Raw genomic sequence first — 20,207 nt, 5'->3', positions numbered from 1 at the left:
CCAGCACTGTCGGGGGACCAAAAAAAAACACCCCTCACATTTCTGAGACATCACACCCCCAATCGCAGTGCCGATGTGAACCCGCTCGTCGGTGCCAGGAATGGCTTCTTGTTTCGGGTGAAGTAAAGGTCAGGGTGAATTTTGTTCACAAGTCACATTAACGCCCAAATATCATCACCGCCACTAAAACCTGGGCCTAGGACAGAGGGCGGCTCTCAGAAGCAGGTCTCCCAACACCCAACTCCACAAGTAGGGTTCCTCACCCTCTGAAACGGATACAAGGTCTGTGAAGTCTCTGGGCCGCTCCAAAGGATTCTGGGAACTAGGGGAGGGACCAAGGAGCACAAACGAAAATGTTGGCATAGGGCGTGCAGCGGATAGCTGTAGGATTATCAGCCAGTTGCTGCGCACCTTCTCAAATCTTCCGAGCACCACCACCACTTCTCCAACAGTAGGCCCGCGCCCGGCTCTGCCTTGTCAGCCAATCATCGGGCTGGTGCTTGTCCATACCGGCCAATCCGGAACACGTTTACTTTGAGCGGGAAAAGCTCAGAAGCTGCAGGAAAGCGAGGTCGGCTAACCGCCCCTTCTTAGCCATGTCTCCGGCGGCGGGTAACAGCCCCTGGAGGCGGGTGCCCATTGGCTAGGCAGCGGGCCAATGAGGGGTGCAGGGTGAGAAGTGGGCCTCACAGGAGGGGGCGGGGCGCGGCCGGCCGGTGCGGGGTCGCGTGCCGCGTCGCGAGCCAGGGGCAGACAATGTAACGGCCTCTTCCCCGCCCCACCCTCCCGGCTCCGGCCCCCCCACAGACCGGCTCCAGGCAGCGCCCGGGGCGGCAGCGGTGGGGTGCAGGTTGAGGGAGCTGGGCCTCGACGCCCTCCCTCACCCGGTACCCCAGGAGCCGTACCTAGTCCAGGAGGGGCTGGGGGTCCCCATGGAGGTGAGAGACGGAGACACCTGCCCTCCCCCTCACCCCCAAGGCCTGAGGGAGGGATTTGAGGTGGTGACGGGCCGGGCTCCCGGGGACGTGGGGGCGGCCAGGCTTGGAGGATGGCGACGGCAGGAGAAGCTGACGGGCTGGCGCGTCCCCAAGTGTGGTTCTTTAAGGAGGCTGGGACCACCGGGAGAGGGTGGGTCGCTTGTGAGGAGCGCCGACGGGGCGCCGGGTCTGTGCCGCCGAGCGGGGTGGGGGCGACAGGGTTCGCCGGGGCGAGGAGTGCCTGCGTGGGCTGAGTAGATTGGCAGACTGGGTCCGGGGTCGCTGGGATGCCCTGGCGGGGCCCTGGTGGTGACCTAGCGCTGACGCCTTGAACCCGTCGGGTGGCACAGACGCTGGGGCAGGCTGGCGTCGTGGGCCTGTGAGGGTTATTGGTGCGGCGCAGCGGGGCTGGCACACAGCGGGCGGGAGGGTGAGGGGGAATCCCGGGGACAGAGCTGGGGCACCGAATTCGTGTCCCTTGAGAGCGTTTGGAATTGAGTTAGTTGAAGAATCCAGATGGAACAGTCATCTGGCCGTTTAGGTCCTGGCTTTGCGCTGCGTGATGACTTTCTCCCATGTCCTTGTTTTCTGCAGCCTAAAGTAGCGTTCCGTGGAGGTGCGAATCGCTGCTGGAACCTCACTGTCGACACCAGCAGCAGATTATCCGATGTATTCAACAGCGTGATGTTGACTGGCTCCACTTCCTTCTATGATTGCTACAAATCGCAGGTCCATTAATAACCCCAACCCTTGGTTAGACAATTCATTCTAAATCAAATTCATGCACCCAGGCTGATTCATTGGTGTTTAAATGGCTCCACAGTTAGGACCAGAAAGCCGGTTACAACATTTTAAATATGCAGAATACATACTTAGGTGTCTTTTTTTTTTTTTCTTTTTTAAGCAGGGATTGAACCCAAGGGCATTTTGCCACAGAGACACATCCTAGCCAGTTTTATTTTTTCTCGCTAAATTGCTTAGGGCCTCTGAGCTGGCTTTGATTTTGCGATCTCCTGCCTCAGCCTCCCAAGCTGTTGGGGTTTCAGGCAGGCACCACCGTGCCCAGTTCCTACTTAACTTTGAAAATAAGGTCAGGAATAAGATTTTTTATTGACTCTTGTTTCCATCTTGTCTTCAGTATAACATGACATCAGAAATGAGTTAATACTTATTAAGACCAAAGTATACATTTTTCATTTCAAAGAATTTATTGCAGGGCTAGGGTTGTGGCTCAGTGATAGAATGCTCGCCTAGCACGCGTCAAGCATTATGTTCGAGCCTCAGCACCATATAAAAAGGAAATAAAGATATTGTGTGTCCACCAACAATAAAAAATAATGTATTGCAAATATATTTCTCATTTCAAACATAGTTTTAATCATTTAAAGGCGAATTTTTCTTTATTCTTTTGTTTGGACAGTGTCCTTAGTTACATGCTACTACCTATGACATTTATTTTTGTTAATGTATTAAATAAGGCTTAGGGTAATATAAGTCATGTTCATTTGAAATTATTTAACTGGGACATCAATGTTGGTGTTGGTATTATACTTTGTTTTTTTTTTTAATTTTTAATATTTATTTATTTATTTTAGTTTTCGGTGGACACAACATCTTTGTTGGTATGTGGTGCTTGAGGATCGAACCCAGGCCGCACGCATGCCAGGCGAGCGCGCTACCGCTTGAGCCACATCCCCAGCCCTATACTTTGAATTATAACAATATATCAAAATTATTTAACCCACATTACAACCTTATATAGTATTATGCCCACTGTACAGATTGAGAAACTGAGGCACAGAGATTTTTGTCCTAAATGACAAAGGCCAAGTGGAACCTAGCTCCAGACTTCTGCTGCTCTCTGTAAAGTTTACAATTCTATTAAAATTTACTAGGATTTAATTTCAATGAATTATTTTAAGTATATAAGTGATATAAAGTGATACATTTTACAGTTACCCTAATATGTCCACCCCAAATATTTGCATATTTTCAGTAAATATTTTAACTGAAAAGGATTCAGATATTTCAAATAAAATTATGTTTAAATCCACATTATCTTATTTGCTTGTTTTATCCAAGAATACAAAAGTTAAATATTCTTTTAAAAGGATTTAACTTTTCTTTCTTTTTTTTTTTTTTAATATTTTAGTTTTCGGCGGACACAATATCTTTGTTTGTATGTGGTGCTGAGGATCGAACCCGGGCCGCACGCATGCCAGGCAAGCGCGCTACCGCTTGAGCCACATCCCCAGCCCCAAGGATTTAACTTTTCTAACTTTCAGAACTTATATACTCCTCTCCCCTCCCTGCTTTTTTGGAGGTGTTGGGCTTGAACCTAGAGCCTTGTGTGTGTTAAGCACACGCTTTACCACTGAACTAAATCCCCAGCCCCAGAATGTTTCACAATATAAAATATACTTGAAGGATAATACAAAATATATTTAATTCCATACAGCTAAAATATGTTAAGGAATTAACTCAAGGCCAATCACAAGATAAACACACATAAGTGTAGCTATCATTATTATTGTTATCATTGCCATATTTATAAGCCCACTTTAACAAAACTTCATTTCTGCTAATATATAATATATATATTTGTTATTACACAAACTGAAGATGCTCCATTTGTTTAAACAACTATTCATATTTACTTGTTTATCTTTTTTTTGTTGTTCATTCATTCATTCATTTGCAGAACTGCAGATTGAACCCAGGGGAGCACTCTACCACTTCTTGGCCCTCCCCGCTTTTTTTTTGATGCAGGTTCTTGCTCACTTGGTGAGACTCGCATCTTACTTTTGGCTCCTGCCTCAGCATCACTAGGGATTACAAGTGTGCACCTGTACCTGACCCATTTTTAAGTTAAAAAACATTTTTTAAAAAGATGTATGTAAGAAGAACCCAAGGCCTTGCTCATGCTAGGCTAAGCAAGCACTCTACCAGGGAGCTACTTCCCTAACACTTAAGTAACTGTTTCAAAATGATAAGCAAGTATTTGTCACTTTTGACAAATAACCACTAAAAAAGATTCCAAATAGGCCTATGATAAAGAGATAAAGGAATTTAGTTGTAGATGGACATAATATCTTTAGTTTTATTTATTTATTTTTAATATTTATTTCTTAGTTGTAGTTGGACACGGTACCTTTTTTAAAAAATATTTATTTTTAGTTGTAGTTGGACACAATACCTTTATTTCACTTATTTATTTTTAATATGGTGCTGAGGATCGAACCCAGGGTCTCGCATGTGCAAGGCAATTGCTTTACCACTGAGCCACAACCCCAGTCCCACAATACCTTTTTTTTTTTAAAGAGAGAGAGAATTTTAATATTTATTTATTTTTTTTAGTTTTTGGCGGACACAACATCTTTGTATGTGGTGCTGAGGATCGAACCCGGGCTGCACACATGCCAGGCGAGCGTGCTATGCTTGAGCCGCATCCCCAGCCCCCTACAATACCTTTTGTATTTTATTTAATTTTTTATGTGGTGCTGACAATCAAACCCAGGTCATTGCACAGGCTATAGGTGAGCACTCTACTGCTGTGCCAGAACCCCAGCCCCGCAAAATTTAAAATACCTTGATTAATAAATGTGTCTTTTCTCCTTGTATAAATTTTGATTAGACTAAAAACAACTTAAAATATTTTTAACCACATGCAGTGGTATGTTCTTGTAATCCTAGCTATTCAAGAGGTAGAGAAGGAGGCTCACATGAGCCCTGGAGTTCAAGGCCAACCTGGACAACACCTCTTAGAAAAAAGAAAGCAACATATACACATTTTTAGTGGCTGGGAACTCAGTGGCAAAGTGTGTACAAAGGCCTCACCCTCAGTCCCTAGTACCCAAAACACCCCTGCATCACATCAACACATTTTTAGCCAGAATTATATTACTTCTGTATAAGAAAATACTGTTTCCATTTTGTTTATGTCAGGATGTAGATATTACATCTCAAGGTTTACTATTCCCTTGTTTAAGGAGTTAAAAATTGTAAATCTGGGGCCAGGTTGTGGCTCAGTAGTAAAGCACTTGCCTAGGATGCGTGAGGCACTGGGTTAGATCCCTGGCACCACATAAAAATAAAAGTATTGTGTCAATCTACAACTAAAAAAAAATATTTAAAAAAAATTGTGAATCTGTTCTTTCAGACTTTTTTTTTTCCTCCTTTCCTTTTTTGCAGCACTGGAGATTAAACCCAATACCTTGCCCATGCTAGGTAGGTAGGCAAGTGCTGTACACTGGGCTGCATCCCCAGTCCACTTTCAGACTTTTCCTCCCCTGTACTAGGGATTGAACCACTGAGCCATATCCTTAGACCTTTTTAATTTTTTTTTTCTTTTTAATTTTTGGGATAGGGTCTAAGTTTTAGGGCCTCACTAAGTTGCTGAGGCTGGCCTCAAACTTAAGATCCTTTTGCCTCAGCCTCTTAAATCACTGAGTTTATAGGCATGTGCCACTGTGCCTGCCCAGCCAAACTTTTGTAATGAAGCATTTTTTTTTTTTTTTGCTTGTTGCTTGTTAAATTCATTGAATTTTAAATTATTTTCACAGCACTTAATACCTTTTGGAAGGAGGCAGAATTTTAAATAATTTATTAAACTTTTAAAATCCAAACTTTTTATCTTCTTAGTTGACTGGAAAAAGAAAAATGAGTTTGTAGAGAATTTTTCTTCTAATTGAGCATTAAAATTTCTGTAGAGATCATGACATTTTATTTATGACTTCATTTTTATAATATCTCTTGGATATAAAAAGTAAGCAAAAAAGTAAAGATAGCTATATAAAAGATCCTTGACTGAAAGTAAGAAGAATTAGAGTTTTGGTTTAATTTTATCCTATATTGGTTGAATAACTTGTTGCCATAGTTTCCTTGTTTTTGAAATAGAAATAATACTAATACACAAGGTTGACTAAATATAATAGTGTATGTATAATTTCTTTGAAACTCAAAAAATTCTCTATAAATGTACATCTTTCACAGATTGGAAGCATTGAGATAAAATTTGTATGGTTTATTTAAAATAATACAGTATCATCTACAGATCTGACCAGTACACATTTCTATAAAGTTTTATTGCAACTATATATTTGCTAATATATAGTCTGTGCTAGAATAACAAAGTTAATGAATGTCAACTGAAATCTTACTGACCAGCAAATCCAGAATTATTACTCTTTTGGCCTTTTACAGAAAAAGTTCACCAATGTCTGGTATAAAGTAAGGTTAAGGGCTGGGATTGTGGCTCAGCGGTAGAGCGCTCACCTAGCGCAGGTGGGACCCAGGTTCGATCCTCAACACCACATTAAAAAAAATAAAAATAAAGGCATTGTATTGTGTCCCTCTACACCTAAAAAAATATTTAAAAAAATACTTTTAAAGTAAGGTTAAGTAGCTAGGTCTAGATTTGAAAGTAATTCTCCAGACTCTTAACCTGTGTTATTATAAATTCTTCTATAATATTCTATAATAAACAATGTTTGGGCTTTTTCTTTCTTTCTTTCCCTTTTTTTTTTTTTTTTGGTTATTGTTGTAGTACTTGGGATTAGGGATTAAACCCATAGTCTCGTATATGCTAGGCAAATGCTGTACTACTGAGCACATTCCCAGTCCCTTTTACCCTTTTTTTTTTTTTTTTTTTGAGACGGGGTCTTGCTAAATTGCCCAGGCCAATCTCCAACTTGAAATCATCCTGCCTCATCCCAGGTAGCTGAGAATGCACCATCATACAATGCTATAAACAAAGTTTTGATGTGTCTAATATACAAACTTTTCTTTAAAATTTCAGAATGAAGACAATATAGACCTAAGGCAGACCTACACTCCACTTTCTTCATCCACAGAATATGCAAGTTCTATAGATTCTTCACTTTTCTATGTACCATGGTCTACTTATGGAGATGATATTAAACAATCTTCTAATTCCCAGATCAATGTAAAGAACAGGTAAATTAATAAGTTAGATTTCTCAAGCTAAATGTGTTGTTTCTTTTTATTACACAGGAACAAAGGTCTAATTAGCTTTCTGATCCATACATAATAAGCATTTTAATGTTGAGACATAATACTTTTATGTTTATCAAACCTTTAGGAAAGTCTAAATGCCTTGTATTTATTTATGTTTTAGTTTATCACTTGTAAAGTTTATTAGAGAGAATCTTTAGTAAATAAATTTTAAACTCCTTTTTCTAAAGATGAGTTAAACCAAATTCAGCAATGGCAAGATGCTAAGCAACTCATGAGACCCTGACTCTAAATAAAATACAAAATAGGGCTAGGGATATGGCTCAGTGGTTGAGTGCCCCTGAGTTCAATCCCCAGTACCAAAAAAAATAAAATAAAGAGTTAAAATTTTTAGATTTTTGTTATTCACTTCTACATTTTCAGTAATTTTCTCCTTCACTAATGTACAACAAACAGGGTTTCACCAAACAAAATTTTAAGATTGTTTTTTGATTATATTCTATAAATAATAAGGAACTACTCTATGTGACAGAGTCTTCTACTGGGGATACTAGAATTAATATGGCAAGTATTTTACCTGAGTTTATAATATTACAATCATAATGATAATGACGTGACATACTAGTCACTGCTAGTATAGTGAGGGTTAAAAAAAGAGGGTGGATGGGAGCCTGTTGAAAAGAGAAATTTAAGGGAATGACATTCAACTTTATTTAATTATAAGGCAGCTGTTATAATTTAACAAATAAGAGTTACTTTTGAATCTTATTAATTAAAAAATGTTAAAAATTTAAAATTTATGGTAAATTCTCTAATGATTTTATTAGAAAGCATATATAATATATAATAATTAATTCTCCATATGTATACAGATATATAATATATACTTTTTTTTTTTTTGGTACTGAGGCTTTAACCCAGGGATACTTTACCTCTGAACCACATCCCCAGTCCTTTTTATTTTTATCTATTTAAATTTTTTTGTTGTTGCCAATGAATTTTTTAAAATATTTTAATATTTATTTTTTAGTTTTCGGCAGACACAACATCTTTGTTTGTATGTTGTGCTGAGGATCGAACCCGGGCCGCACGCATGCCAGACGAGCGCGCTACCGCTTGAGCCACATCCCCAGCCCAGCCAATGAATTTTTTACTTTGTTTATTTTTATGTGGTGTTGAGGATCTAACCCAGGGCCTCACACATGCCAGGCAAGCGTTCTACCATTGAGCCACAACCCCAGTGCCCCTTTTTATTTTTTATTTTGAGACAGGGTCTCGCTAAATTGCTTAGTGTCTCTTATAATCCTTCTGCCTCATTCTCCCAAGTTGCTGGGATTACAAGTGTGCATCACAATGCCCAGCTCCAAAAATATTTTTGCTTAGGGCTTTGCTAAATTGCTGAGGCTGGCCTCGAACTTGTAATACTTCTGCCTCATATCCCAAGTTGCTGGGATTACAGGTATGCATCACAATGCCCAGCTCCAAAAATATTTTTAGGTTGATACATGCTATTGAGGAATTCAAACTTTACAGAAATATATATCAGGAAAAGTGAAAGTTCACCTTAACCCTATCCTCACCCCAATAACACTTTTTTAACAGTTTGATACGTATAGCATTGAATATTTTCCTAGATATGTCCTAATACATTATTATTCAAAAAAGCTTTTATGTTGAATTTTTGTGAAATAACAGTTTACTAGGAAAAAAGTATTAGATTTGATGGCAGACAGTTTGTTTAGCAAGTGTATAGTTTGGCAAGTAATAGAGCCTTGCAAAAATCAGGTTTCTTAATATCTTCTAATGATCATCCATTCAACCAGTAATAATTGAATGATTACTAATGCCTACATTTCTTATTTTTTAAATTTTTTTTTGTAGTTGTAGATGGACAGAATGCCTTTATTATTATTTTTTTAAATGTGGTGCTGAGGATCAAACCCAGTGCCTCACACGTTAGACAAGCACTCTGCCACTGACCTACAGCCCCAGCCCTATTACCTACCCTTCTGATGTTATGAAGATCAATTAAATATTTGAGTGTTAGGCAAAAATAAGGTGTTTTTATTTCTAAAATATCCTAATACTTTGAAATGTTGGAAATAAATCACAAAAAGCAAGAAGTAACTTTTAAAACAAAGTATTATTTCAAGGAAGGAATTATCCAAAAACCATAAGAAGTTAAATATACCAGTTTTCTATGACCTTATGGTTTTTATATTTTGAATTAGAATATTGATTACTGGTGGGATTTCAAGGGACATAGGACTCTAACTACTTTGGCAAAGATTTAAGGATAATCCTAAAATCTGTTATACATAAGGGTCAGCTGCAAAATCACCCTGGAATCTAGGATGACCATATCACATCTCACTTTTTTGTCCAATATAAAGAATCACAAAAATAGAGCAGCAGGTTAATATGATTTTTCAAATCACAAATTAAGAAACTAAGCAAATGTTGATGGAATGATGTATAAGAGGACTAGACATGCTTTCAGGAGCAGCTGTGGTACTATGTCTACAATACTATAAGTCAGAGAATTGTATGTTTATGGAGAAATAAGAGGTAAGCATACATTGTGAACTAGATGTAGAATTTGAAATGAAGGAGAAATATTTATGTAGGATAGACACCATGCCAAAGTAGAATATATTCTTGAGCTCTTATTTCCCCCTTATTTGAAATAATGATACATAGAGTCAGACCAAATATCTTATAAAAATTATGATATTATATCTTATAAAAATTATGACATATTCCTTCCAGAATATGTCTGGAAGGAGAAATCAACATGCTGTATTTTAACATGAATAAAATAGTTTATATATGATATTTATTTTTAGGATTCAAACCGAAAGAAATGACTATGGCAGTGAAACAGACTTATATGGACTTGTGTCTAACATTCTGGAAGAACAAGATAAGTCACAGCCATATTTTGCTGAAGGGTTAGTATGTTATATACCTTTGTATTGTACAATAATTTTAAAATTCACATATACTAGGTTACTCTATTATTAACTTTAATGTTTATTTAATAATCCTCTGACTGTAGACTTCTTTTTTAAAAATATTTTTTAATTTGTATATGGACACAGTGCCTTTATTTATTCATTTTTATGTGGTGCTGAGATTGAACCCAGTGCCTCACACATGCTAGACAAGCCCTCTACCACTGAGCTATAACTCCAGCCCCTGACTTCTTAATTCAAATATTTGTTTCTAGAAGCCTTGATTTTGCTAAAGTACTTGCCATACAATTGAAAATTCAGCCTTAGGTTCAATTTGCTTAAGAACTTTCACTTGAAAAAATTATTCTTATATAATTCAGAGCTATTTCCCTTGAATTCATGAGCAAAAGTTTGGCTTAAAGAATATAAATTCCCGCTGGGTATGTAATCCCAGTGGGCTTGGGAGTCTGAGGCAGAAGAATCACAAGTTCAAGTCCAGTCTCAGCAATTTAGCAAGGCCCTAAGCAACTTAGTGAGACCTTGTCTCAAAATAACAAATTAAGGGCTGGAGTTGTAGCTAGGACGTAGAGTGCTTGCATAGCATGTGTGAGGCCCTGGGTTCGATTCTCAGCACCACATATAAATAAATAAAATAAAGGTCTATTGACAATTAAAAAAATATTAAAAGAAAAAAAATTTTAAAAACAAAGTAACAAAAAGGCTAGGGATGTGGCTCAGTGGTTAAACAAGTGCCCCTCAATCTCAACCCTAGTACCAAAAAAAGACGTGTGTGTGTGTGTGTGTGTACAGTGAAGACATACTAAGATTAAAATGTATACAGTCACATGTTGCTTATGTGTGTGTGTGTATAATATATGTATATATCACAAAGAATAAAACTCATTACTCATTGAAGAAATACATGAGTTTTATTCATGTGGTAGAAGCCTTTTAAGTATGTTATAATTGTTTTATTTGAGTGTGGAAGCCATATTATCCAATTTATTCATAAATAGGGAAATATGCTACACACATGTAATCAACTAAAAAAAATTTTTTTTGTGGTGCTGGGGATTGAACCCAGGACCTTGTGCATGCAAGGTCAACTAATTTTTTTTTAGTTGGACACAATATCTTTATTTATTTTTATGTGGTGCTGAGGGTCGAACCCAGTGCATCATGCTGCTAGGCAAGCACTCTTACCACTGAGCTACAATCCCAGCCCAACTAAATTGTTTTAATTTCAAAATAATTACAGCAAAACACATCTGTTTTCATTACAAAATACTAGATTACCATAGATAAACAGTTCATCTAAGACATTGAAGTTGCCAGCAGTAGGCCTCTTGGGAAAGTACAGTGAAGACATACTAAGATTAAAATGTGGGGCTGGGGATATAGCTCAGTTGGTAGAGTGCTTACCTCGCATGCACAAGGCCCTGGGTTCAATCCCCAGCACCAGAAAAAAAGGTTAAAATGTGCTGAGCATGGTGGCGCACATCTGTAATCCCAGTGACTTGGGAGGCAGAGATAGGAGAATCGAGAGTTCAAAGCCAGCCTCAGAAAAAGTGAGGTGCTATGCAACTCAGTGAGACCCTATCTCTAAATAAAATACAAAATAGGAGTGGAGCGGTGGCTTAGGAGTTGAGTGCCCCCCTGAGTTCAATCCCTGGTACCAAAAAAAAAAAAAGATTAAAATGCATCCGAGCAGCTCAGGAGGCTGAAGCAGGAGGATTGCAAGTTTGAAGCCAGCCTTAGCAACTTAGTGAAGCATTTAGTAACTCAGCAAAACCCTGTCTCTAAATATAAGAAAAAAGGGCTGGGGATGTGGCTCAGTGGTTGAGCATCCCTGGATTCAATCCTCAGTACCAAAACAACAACAACGAAAGATTAAAATGCATACAGTCACGTGTTGCTTAAGGATGAGGACAGGTTCTGAGAAATATGTTGCTATATCACCTTCATGTAAATAAACATAGAGTGTGCCTACACACCCTCTAGATGGTATAGGTTACTCACTCAACATGGCCTATGCAATCAATAGACATTGTAACCACAAAATATAGAGGCTGCTTGTGGTATAACACTCTAAATAACAATAAAAGGCATAGAAGAATGAACACACAAACCAGTTAAAGACACTATCACTGTCTAGTTTTATAATGTGCATGATTAAATGCACTGTGCTTTTATGTGACTGGTGGTGGTACAGTTGGTTTGTTTATAGCAATGCCACAAATATGTGAGCAATGTCTTGTGCTGTGGGGATGTTATAATGGTTCTGACATGTCACTAAGCAGAAGGACCTTTTTAGCTCTATTATAATCTTAATCTCTGACATATGTGGTCTGTCATTGATAGATATAACTTTATTTGGAGCACGAATATTTACAGAGCATATAGCGTATTTCACATGTTAATTATTTGGAGTTAATGGCAGCTTTTAAGGCAGGGTTGGAAAATATTTGAAAATGGTGAGGGTAGGGGGAAGATAAATGTTTATGAGAGTTTTTCCTGCCTTTTTCCCTGAGAAAATAGTCTTTAAAACTTAAATTGTAATTAAATATATTTACTTGTTCTAGGACCTGCTCGACCAATTTAAAGTCAGTTTGGCCAATGAACACAAGCAGATTTGTAGATCACCATGATCTCTTGACAGAAACCAAAAGGCCAATAGATATAGCTATCTCTCAGCAAGCCTTTTATAGTGGTGAATCTGTGTCAGCAGTGGAAAAGCAATACTTGCATAATAGTAATCTCACACCACAACAAAAAATAGATGAACTTTATCATGGATTTACTGGATTAGACCTTGAAGAACAATGGATATACCCCTCAAGAAGTGATCATTCTAACTGTTACAATATTCAGACAAATGATACAGCTAAGGCAGCATTCCAAGAATATCCATTTATCAAAAACTGTTTTACACCACAAACTGGTCTGTCTGATATCATGAAAGAATCAGGAATTGATACTTACCCTTATGGAAGAGAGAAAATATGTGCTAAAGGTCTTGAAGCACCATTACAACAAAAAAGAGCAGAGATATTTCTTTCCCAATTTAATAGATACAATGAAAATGCAGATTATTGTAGATACCCAGAATATGCTCATCCTAACAAGGCTAAGCTTAATAAATGTTCAAATTTTAGTGTCCAGGATGGTAAAAAATTAGCCAATGGCACACCCAAAACACCAACTGTAGAAGCAGATGCCTATACAAAGTTATTTCAGGTTAAACCAGCAAATCAGAAAAAAATGGAGGAGACAATGCCTGACCAGCAGAATTTCACATTTCCAAAAACCACACCACATTTAACTGAAAAACAGTTTGCAAAGGAAGCAGCAGCATTCACAGCTGATTTTGGCTTAAAATCAGAGTATGGACTAAAACCTCACACAGCTTGTCCAGCTAATAATGATTTTGCTAATGTCACAGAAAAGCAACAATTTGCTAAGCCTGATCCCCCAAATTCTGAGTATTTTAAATCAGTGAATTTATTATCAAACTCAGCAACATCTTCAGGAGGTATCAATTTAAACAGACCAACTTGGATGAATATTCAAACAAAAAATAACACTCCTGTTCCTTGTAGAAATCAAGGTAACTTGATGAAATTAAATAGTCATTTAAGTGCAGCTTCAAAAGGTTCTAACCATTCTTCAGATTTCCCCCAACTATCATCCACAAATTTAACCCCAAATAGCAATTTATTTCAGAGGTATTGCCAAGAAAACCCTTCAGCATTTTCTAGTTTTGATTTCAGTTACAATGGTGCAGAAAGAATTCAATCTGTCAATCACATGGAAGGACTGACAAAGACTGGAGAAGAAAATCTCTTTGAATCGGTTACAGATAAAAAAATAAAGCAGCCAAATGGATTTTGTGATAATTATTCAGCTCAGCAGTATGGGATCATTGAAAATGTAAACAAACATAATTTTCAAGCCAAGCCCCAGAGTGGACATTATGATCCTGAGGAAGGTCCGAAGCATTTAGATGGCTTATCTCAAAACACATATCAAGATCTGTTGGAGTCACAGGGTCATTTTAATAGCCACCGACAAGGAAGTGGAGACAGCAATATTAATAGCCGTGTGAATCACACACAGGCATCATGCTTTTCTAATAATTATATGATGGGAGATTTAAGGCATAATCAGGGTTTTCAACAACTTGGTTCAAATGGGTTTCCCCTAAGATCCACCCACCCATTTGGCCATTCAGTTGTTCCACTGTTGGATTCCTATGATTTGTTTTCTTATGATGACTTAAGCCATTTATACCCTTATTTTAATGATATGATGTATGGTGATAATTCCTTTTCTGGTTTCGTGCCAACTTTTGGATTTCAAAGACCAATTAAAACTCGAAGTGGACCAGCCAGTGAACTTCATATTCGTCTAGAAGAGTGCTATGAACAATGGAGAGCATTAGAAAAGGAGAGAAAAAAGGTAACACAGCTATCCATTTAGGAATAATTTAGTATATTTCCTCTGCCAATTTTTACTTTACCTTGGTGTAGTTCAAAAATATTTGCCTTGCCAGGTGTGATGGCACATGTTTATAATCGTAGTGACTCTGAAGGTTGAGACAGGAGGATCTCAATGAGGCCAGTCTCAGCAACTTGGTGAGAACCAGTTTCAAAATAAAAAAGAGCTGGGGATATTGTTAGAGTCTGTAAACAAGTCAAAATAACACCTGGCATTTTGCCAGGGGAATGTTAGAGTTCCTAAACAAGTCTGGATGGTGCCTGGCAAAATGCCAGAGGGAGTGGTTTGAGAAGTAACAAAAGCAAGCCATTAAGTGTGGAGATTCCTTATTGGTTGACTGATGTATCTAGTTTATGCTAATTAGATAAGCTGTGTGGAATGTATAAATACTGCTCCTGTCCTGGAATAAACGGCTCCCACTCCTGCTGTATCAATGTACACAAGTTGTTCGTCACCCCCCTGGTTAGTTTGCCCAGCCAGCCGGGCTGCGGCAGGATATGGCTCAGTAGTTAAGTACCTGGGTTCATTTTCTAGTAACAAGAAAAAAGTACTTTTTTTTTTTAAGCTGAATTCTTCTATAATGTATAGTATTTAGGTTCACAACTATAAAGAATTATCTAGGTTATTTAAAGACTAAAGGTTGAGTTTTAAAAATAACTGTTATCCATATTCTAATTTTAAAAATTTGTCTCTGGGGGCTGGGGTTGTGGCTCAGTGGTAGAGTGCTTGCCTGGAATGTGTGAAGCACGGGTTCATCCTCAGCACCACATAAAAATAAATAAAATAAAGGTATTGTGTCCATCTAAAACTAAAAAGTACATATGTAAAAAAAAAATTGTCTCTGAAGTATATTTGTTTCTCTTATTGGGTTAAGTTTCTTTGAATTCTATTTCTTTTTTTTTTTTTTGGTACCGGGGTTGAATCCATGGGTGCTTAACTATTGAGCCATATCCCCAGCCCTTTTTGTTTTTTATTTAGGGCCTCACTAAGTTGCTGAGGCTGGTTTTGAACTTGTGATCCTTGTGCTTCAGCCTTCCAAATTGCTGGGATTACAGGCGTGTACTACCACGCCTGTATGAATTCTATCAATATTAAATTGTTGGAGTATTCAATTATTTCATATGTATTGGAACAGAAAGATACTGTGGTACTGTGGTTTATGTTTATTGCCTTTTAATACCAAATCAGAATTTTTATTTAAAGGAGTAATTTTCCATTTATTTCTTAGGACTATGAAAAATATTATTCACAGTTGAATTATATTTAGGAAATTCAGCATCTAATGATTATATACATTTTTTTACAGACTGACTTAGCTCTTGCCAAGAATTATCCAGGGAAAAAAGTATCCAGTACTAACAATACTCCATTTCCAAGGCTGACCTCCAACCCATCTAGAGTTGATCGCTTAATTGTGAATGAACTTCGAGAACAAGCCAGAGTAAGCTATAAAAACTTACAATAGTGGAGTTTTAAATTGCTTGTTAAAATTTTAAAACTTTTCAGCATGTAAAGTTCTGAAGGATTTTTTTTTAGAATTTAATTTTTGTTTGTTGTTTATTTATTTATTTATTTTAATGTGGTACTGAGGATCAAACCCAGGGCCTCACCCATCCTAGGCAAGCACTCTACCACTGAACTACAACCCCAGCCCCTGAAGCATTTTAAATTAACATTAGTATGTTAACTCTGAAATATTCTTTTCTGTTTGGTTCTAGAAAGAACTCTGATTAATATTCAGGAAAAGGAAAATTTTAAAGTAATTTGAGTAATTTAATTGGTTCCTCTTCAAACTCACTTTTTTCCTTATTTTGGCAATGAAACTAACTCTCACAGAATTTTTATTTTTTATTTTTTCAAGGTACCAGGGACTGAACTCAGAGACACTCGACCACTGAGCTACATCCCCAGCCCTTCTTATTTTCCATTTTGAGGCAGGGTCTCACTAAATTTTCCAAGCTGGCCTTGAATTTATGATCATCCTGCCTCAGCCTCCAGAGAAGCTGGGATTATAGGCTTGTGCCCCCATAACTAGCAGAAAGTATGTTTTTAAAAGTAAAATCCAGCTTGGTATGGTGATACGTGCCTGTAATCCCAACATCTTGGGAAACTGAGGCAGGAGGATTATAGGTTTGTAGGATAGCCTTAGCAACTTATGGAGGCCCTAAGCAACTTAGCAAGACTCTATCTCAAAACAAAAAATAAAAAGGGCTGGGGATATAGCATAGTAGTTCAATTCCTGGTATCACAAAAATAAAAAAATTAAATATATATGTACATATATATTTGTTTTCTAATTTAGTGATGATAATAAGTTAAGAGGGAATTACCATATTTGATTTTCATTTTCAATTTTTAATTTTTATTCCATTTTCTTAATCCTGCATTCTTGAGTTATTCAACAAACATTAACTGTATCCATTAAGGGGTAGGGGTTGTGGCTCAGTGGTGGAGTGCTTGCTTAGTATGTGTGGGGCACTGGGTTCAACCCTCGGCATCACTAACAAATAAAATATAGGTATTGTGTCCATCTATAACTTAAAAATTTTTTTAAAGTATATCCATCAATGTATTAAATACTGATAAGCTAGATAAGTAGGTATAGATAATTTTACAAAGTACCTTTGTTTTGGAAGAGTACTGTCACTTCAAACAAATATAAAGAATCCTGGGCTGGGGTTGTGCAGAGTGCTTGCTTAGCACACATGAGGTACTAGGTTTGATCCTCAGTACCACATAAAAATAAATAAATAAAATAAAGATATTGTGTCCATCTACAAATAAAAAAATACTAAATATTAAAAAAAGAATCCTGATGTTAAGTCACATTGTAATTTAATGAGCAATGTTCCTATTATTTTTAATTTCAGAATTTTCTAAGCAACTTAGAGTAGCTATCCTTTTTTCCTTTTTCCACCTTGTTCTTTTTAAAAATAAAATTTGACAAAAGGTACCTGTGGGGAAAAACATGCCATAACTATAACTGAATAAATGCCTTTTTAGGGATTAGGAAAATAAATGTAATAAAGTCTGTTATTATTGAGTATCCATTTCTTTCTTTTACCATGAACTCTTATTTAGAAATACATAATTAGTAATTCCCTGGAGTTTGCTTTGTTTTTTGGTACTCCCTTTGTATTTTTTGCTACCTACTTCTAATTCAAATTCTTTTCCTTTACATAAAGTATAACTTTTCCATTTTTTGTTTCTCCCAGCATGGTCCTAGGATACAGTAAACATTCATTTATTTATTGAATGACTTTTTTTGCTCTTACCTCTATTATGCTTCACTGAAGTTTTTTTTTTTTTTTTTGGGGGGGGGTACCAGGGATTGAACTCAGGGGTCACTCAACCACTGAGCCACATCCCCAGCTCTGTTTTGTATTTTATTTAGAGACCAGGGTCTCACTGAGTTGCTTAGTGCCTTGCTGTTGCTGAGGCTGGCTTTGAACTCGTGATTCTCCTGACTCAGCCTCCCGATGAAGATTTGTTTTTATTTAAGTTGGTCAGGTCAAGTGGTTACATGCCTTATCAAAATTTAAAATGTCTCCCTCAGGTTGTGACTTTACTAGGCAAAATGGAACGTCTTCGAAGCTCTCCCCTTCATGCCAATATCTCTACTGCTCTTGTTAGACACTTGGAATCCATTCACATTGTACAGTCACGTAGAAAGGATGAAATTGTTAATGCTTCAAATCGGCAAAGGCAAGGAGTGCCTAGATGCCAAGATGAAAGAGGTACAAATATTAATGCAGATTCTTTTTACAAGGCCATGTGATAATTTCAATGTTAATAAAACCAGATTCTGGGATTAAAAGGTTGGATTTCTAAAATTAACACTTATCTAAAGAACAAATTGGGGCTGGGCTCAATGGCACACACTTGTTATTCCAGCTACTTGGGAGGCTAAGACAGGAGGATTGCAAGTTCAAGACCAGGCTCAGCAATTTTGTGAAACCTTATCTCAAAAAAAGGAATGAAAAGGGCCAAGGATGTAATTCAGTGGTGGAACGCCCCTGGGTTCCATTACTGAAAGAAAAGGGGAGTGGTAAATGACCTCCACACTTATTTATTCCAAAAGTAGTATCTTCTAGTATAATTTTATCCATTGAATTGTAATACCTGTCTTCAGATAATCTGTTTTACCCAGAGCATAGTCATTGTAGCACAAGCCAGAAAGAAATTTAACAATACTTTTTAATATTTTAAAAACGGAGTGCTTTAGTTAGCACAATTAATAGCCATCCTTCTTTTTATAAAAGTAATGCTTGAAGCCTGGCATAGTGGCACATACCTGTAATCCCAGGGACCTGGGAGGCTAAGGCAGGAGAATGGTAGGCTCAAGACCAGCCTCAGCAATTTTAGTAAGGCCCTGAGCAACTTAGTGAGACCCTGTCCTCCAAAAATAAAAAGGGCTGGGGATGTATCTCAGTGGTAGAGTGCCCCTGGATTCAATTTCCAGTACCGTTAAAAAAAAAAAAAAAAAAAGAGTTAAGGGATATTTAAATGCTATCTAATATGAAATGACTATTTTCTTTTACAGATGTTTTTGCCCTTGCTTCAGCAATTAAAGAGATGTGTGTGGCTACTCGGAAAGCACGCACTACTCTATGGTGCGCACTGCAGATGACCTTGCCAAAAACAGCAAGTACGGCTGGTCAAGCAGATGTGGAAAAGGCTTTCCAAGATATAGTAAACTGTGAAGAAAAAGTTCATGAAAGCATAAATAGTAGCAATCCAATGAACCAGAGAGGTGAAACAAACAAACATTAAGGAAATGCCAGCAGAAGGAAGAATTAAAAAGCTGATAAGTAAATGTATCAAGACATGCTAAAATTTTTAATGAACTTGTCAAACTTTCAGTACGTTAATTTTCTTTCAGATTTAAAGTTAATACCTTAATGAAGTCTAACTTCTATTTAAAAAACTACTTGGAATGAATGAGAATACAGTTTAAGGAAAATTCAAAGGTAAAGTTGACTACTCTAGGAGTTCTGAGTAGTCAAAGATAAGTTTATTTAAGTAAAATATTTCTTAACAGCTAAAATATTGCTTAATCCCATTCTGCAGTGCAGGTAAATGCAAATATGAAATTCTTCTAGGAGATAAGTTTCATTTAGTTCTGCCTTAGTATAATTCCAAATAATGAATCTTTAAATGACTGTAACCCAATTAAGGATACAGTCTAGTAACCAAGACAAATTTTGATTGTGATATAAAAGTGTTTTCCTTACAAAACTGGATAATACCTAGGAAACAAAGGAAAACAAGGACAAACCCAATATTCATGTAAATTTAAAATAACTACCATATTTATAAATTTGAAATCTTAAGTGTCTATATGGAGGGAAATGCATCTGATTCTCCTAAATTAGTGATAAAAGTGCCAGTGTAAAAACCATGCAAGTTACTGAATATAAAACCTGTTCAAATCATTTGTGTATATTCTTTAAAATTTAATTTTACTATCAATTATTAAATATTTCCAATTTTAAAGTATTTAAATTGAATCAAAACAAAACATTTCCTTTATCTGGATCTTTTAGACTTGATGCACAGTAACTAAAATAATGACTATTGTTTTAATACCCTTAGTTTGCTGTCTTTTATGAGGGTATCACGAAGTTCTAAAATGTATTTTTTTAAGGTTAATCTTTAACTAGTTTAGTTTGCAGTTGGTTAGTGTATATTTTGTGTAGTTGTGTTCTTTAGTTTGCTTCTGTATTTTTTTAAAAAAGAGCACTTGAAAGGTTGGCTTTTTCTGTTTCTCATCACTTAATATCTTTATATGGAACCCAAGTAATTT

At 37.0% G+C, this 20,207-nt stretch overlaps 1 protein-coding gene across 1 annotated transcript; it reads left to right on the top strand.

The window, feature by feature from the left end:
* Positions 1-932: 932 nt before the first annotated feature.
* Positions 933-19,174, top strand: Meioc (meiosis specific with coiled-coil domain). Its single transcript, XM_027947311.2, has 8 exons — positions 933-998; positions 1,572-1,706; positions 6,775-6,932; positions 9,797-9,901; positions 12,487-14,362; positions 15,708-15,842; positions 17,958-18,138; positions 18,945-19,174. Exons 1-8 carry the CDS (start codon positions 933-935, stop codon positions 19,172-19,174), a joined length of 2,886 nt encoding a protein of 961 aa, XP_027803112.2.
* The last annotated feature ends 1,033 nt before the right edge of the window (positions 19,175-20,207 follow it).

This window comes from Marmota flaviventris, chromosome 17, assembly GCF_047511675.1.
Source record: "Marmota flaviventris isolate mMarFla1 chromosome 17, mMarFla1.hap1, whole genome shotgun sequence".
Classification (NCBI taxonomy): Eukaryota; Metazoa; Chordata; class Mammalia; order Rodentia; family Sciuridae; genus Marmota; species Marmota flaviventris.
Note: the sequence above shows the minus strand (reverse complement) of the source record. Positions and strands in the feature narration are given on the sequence as shown.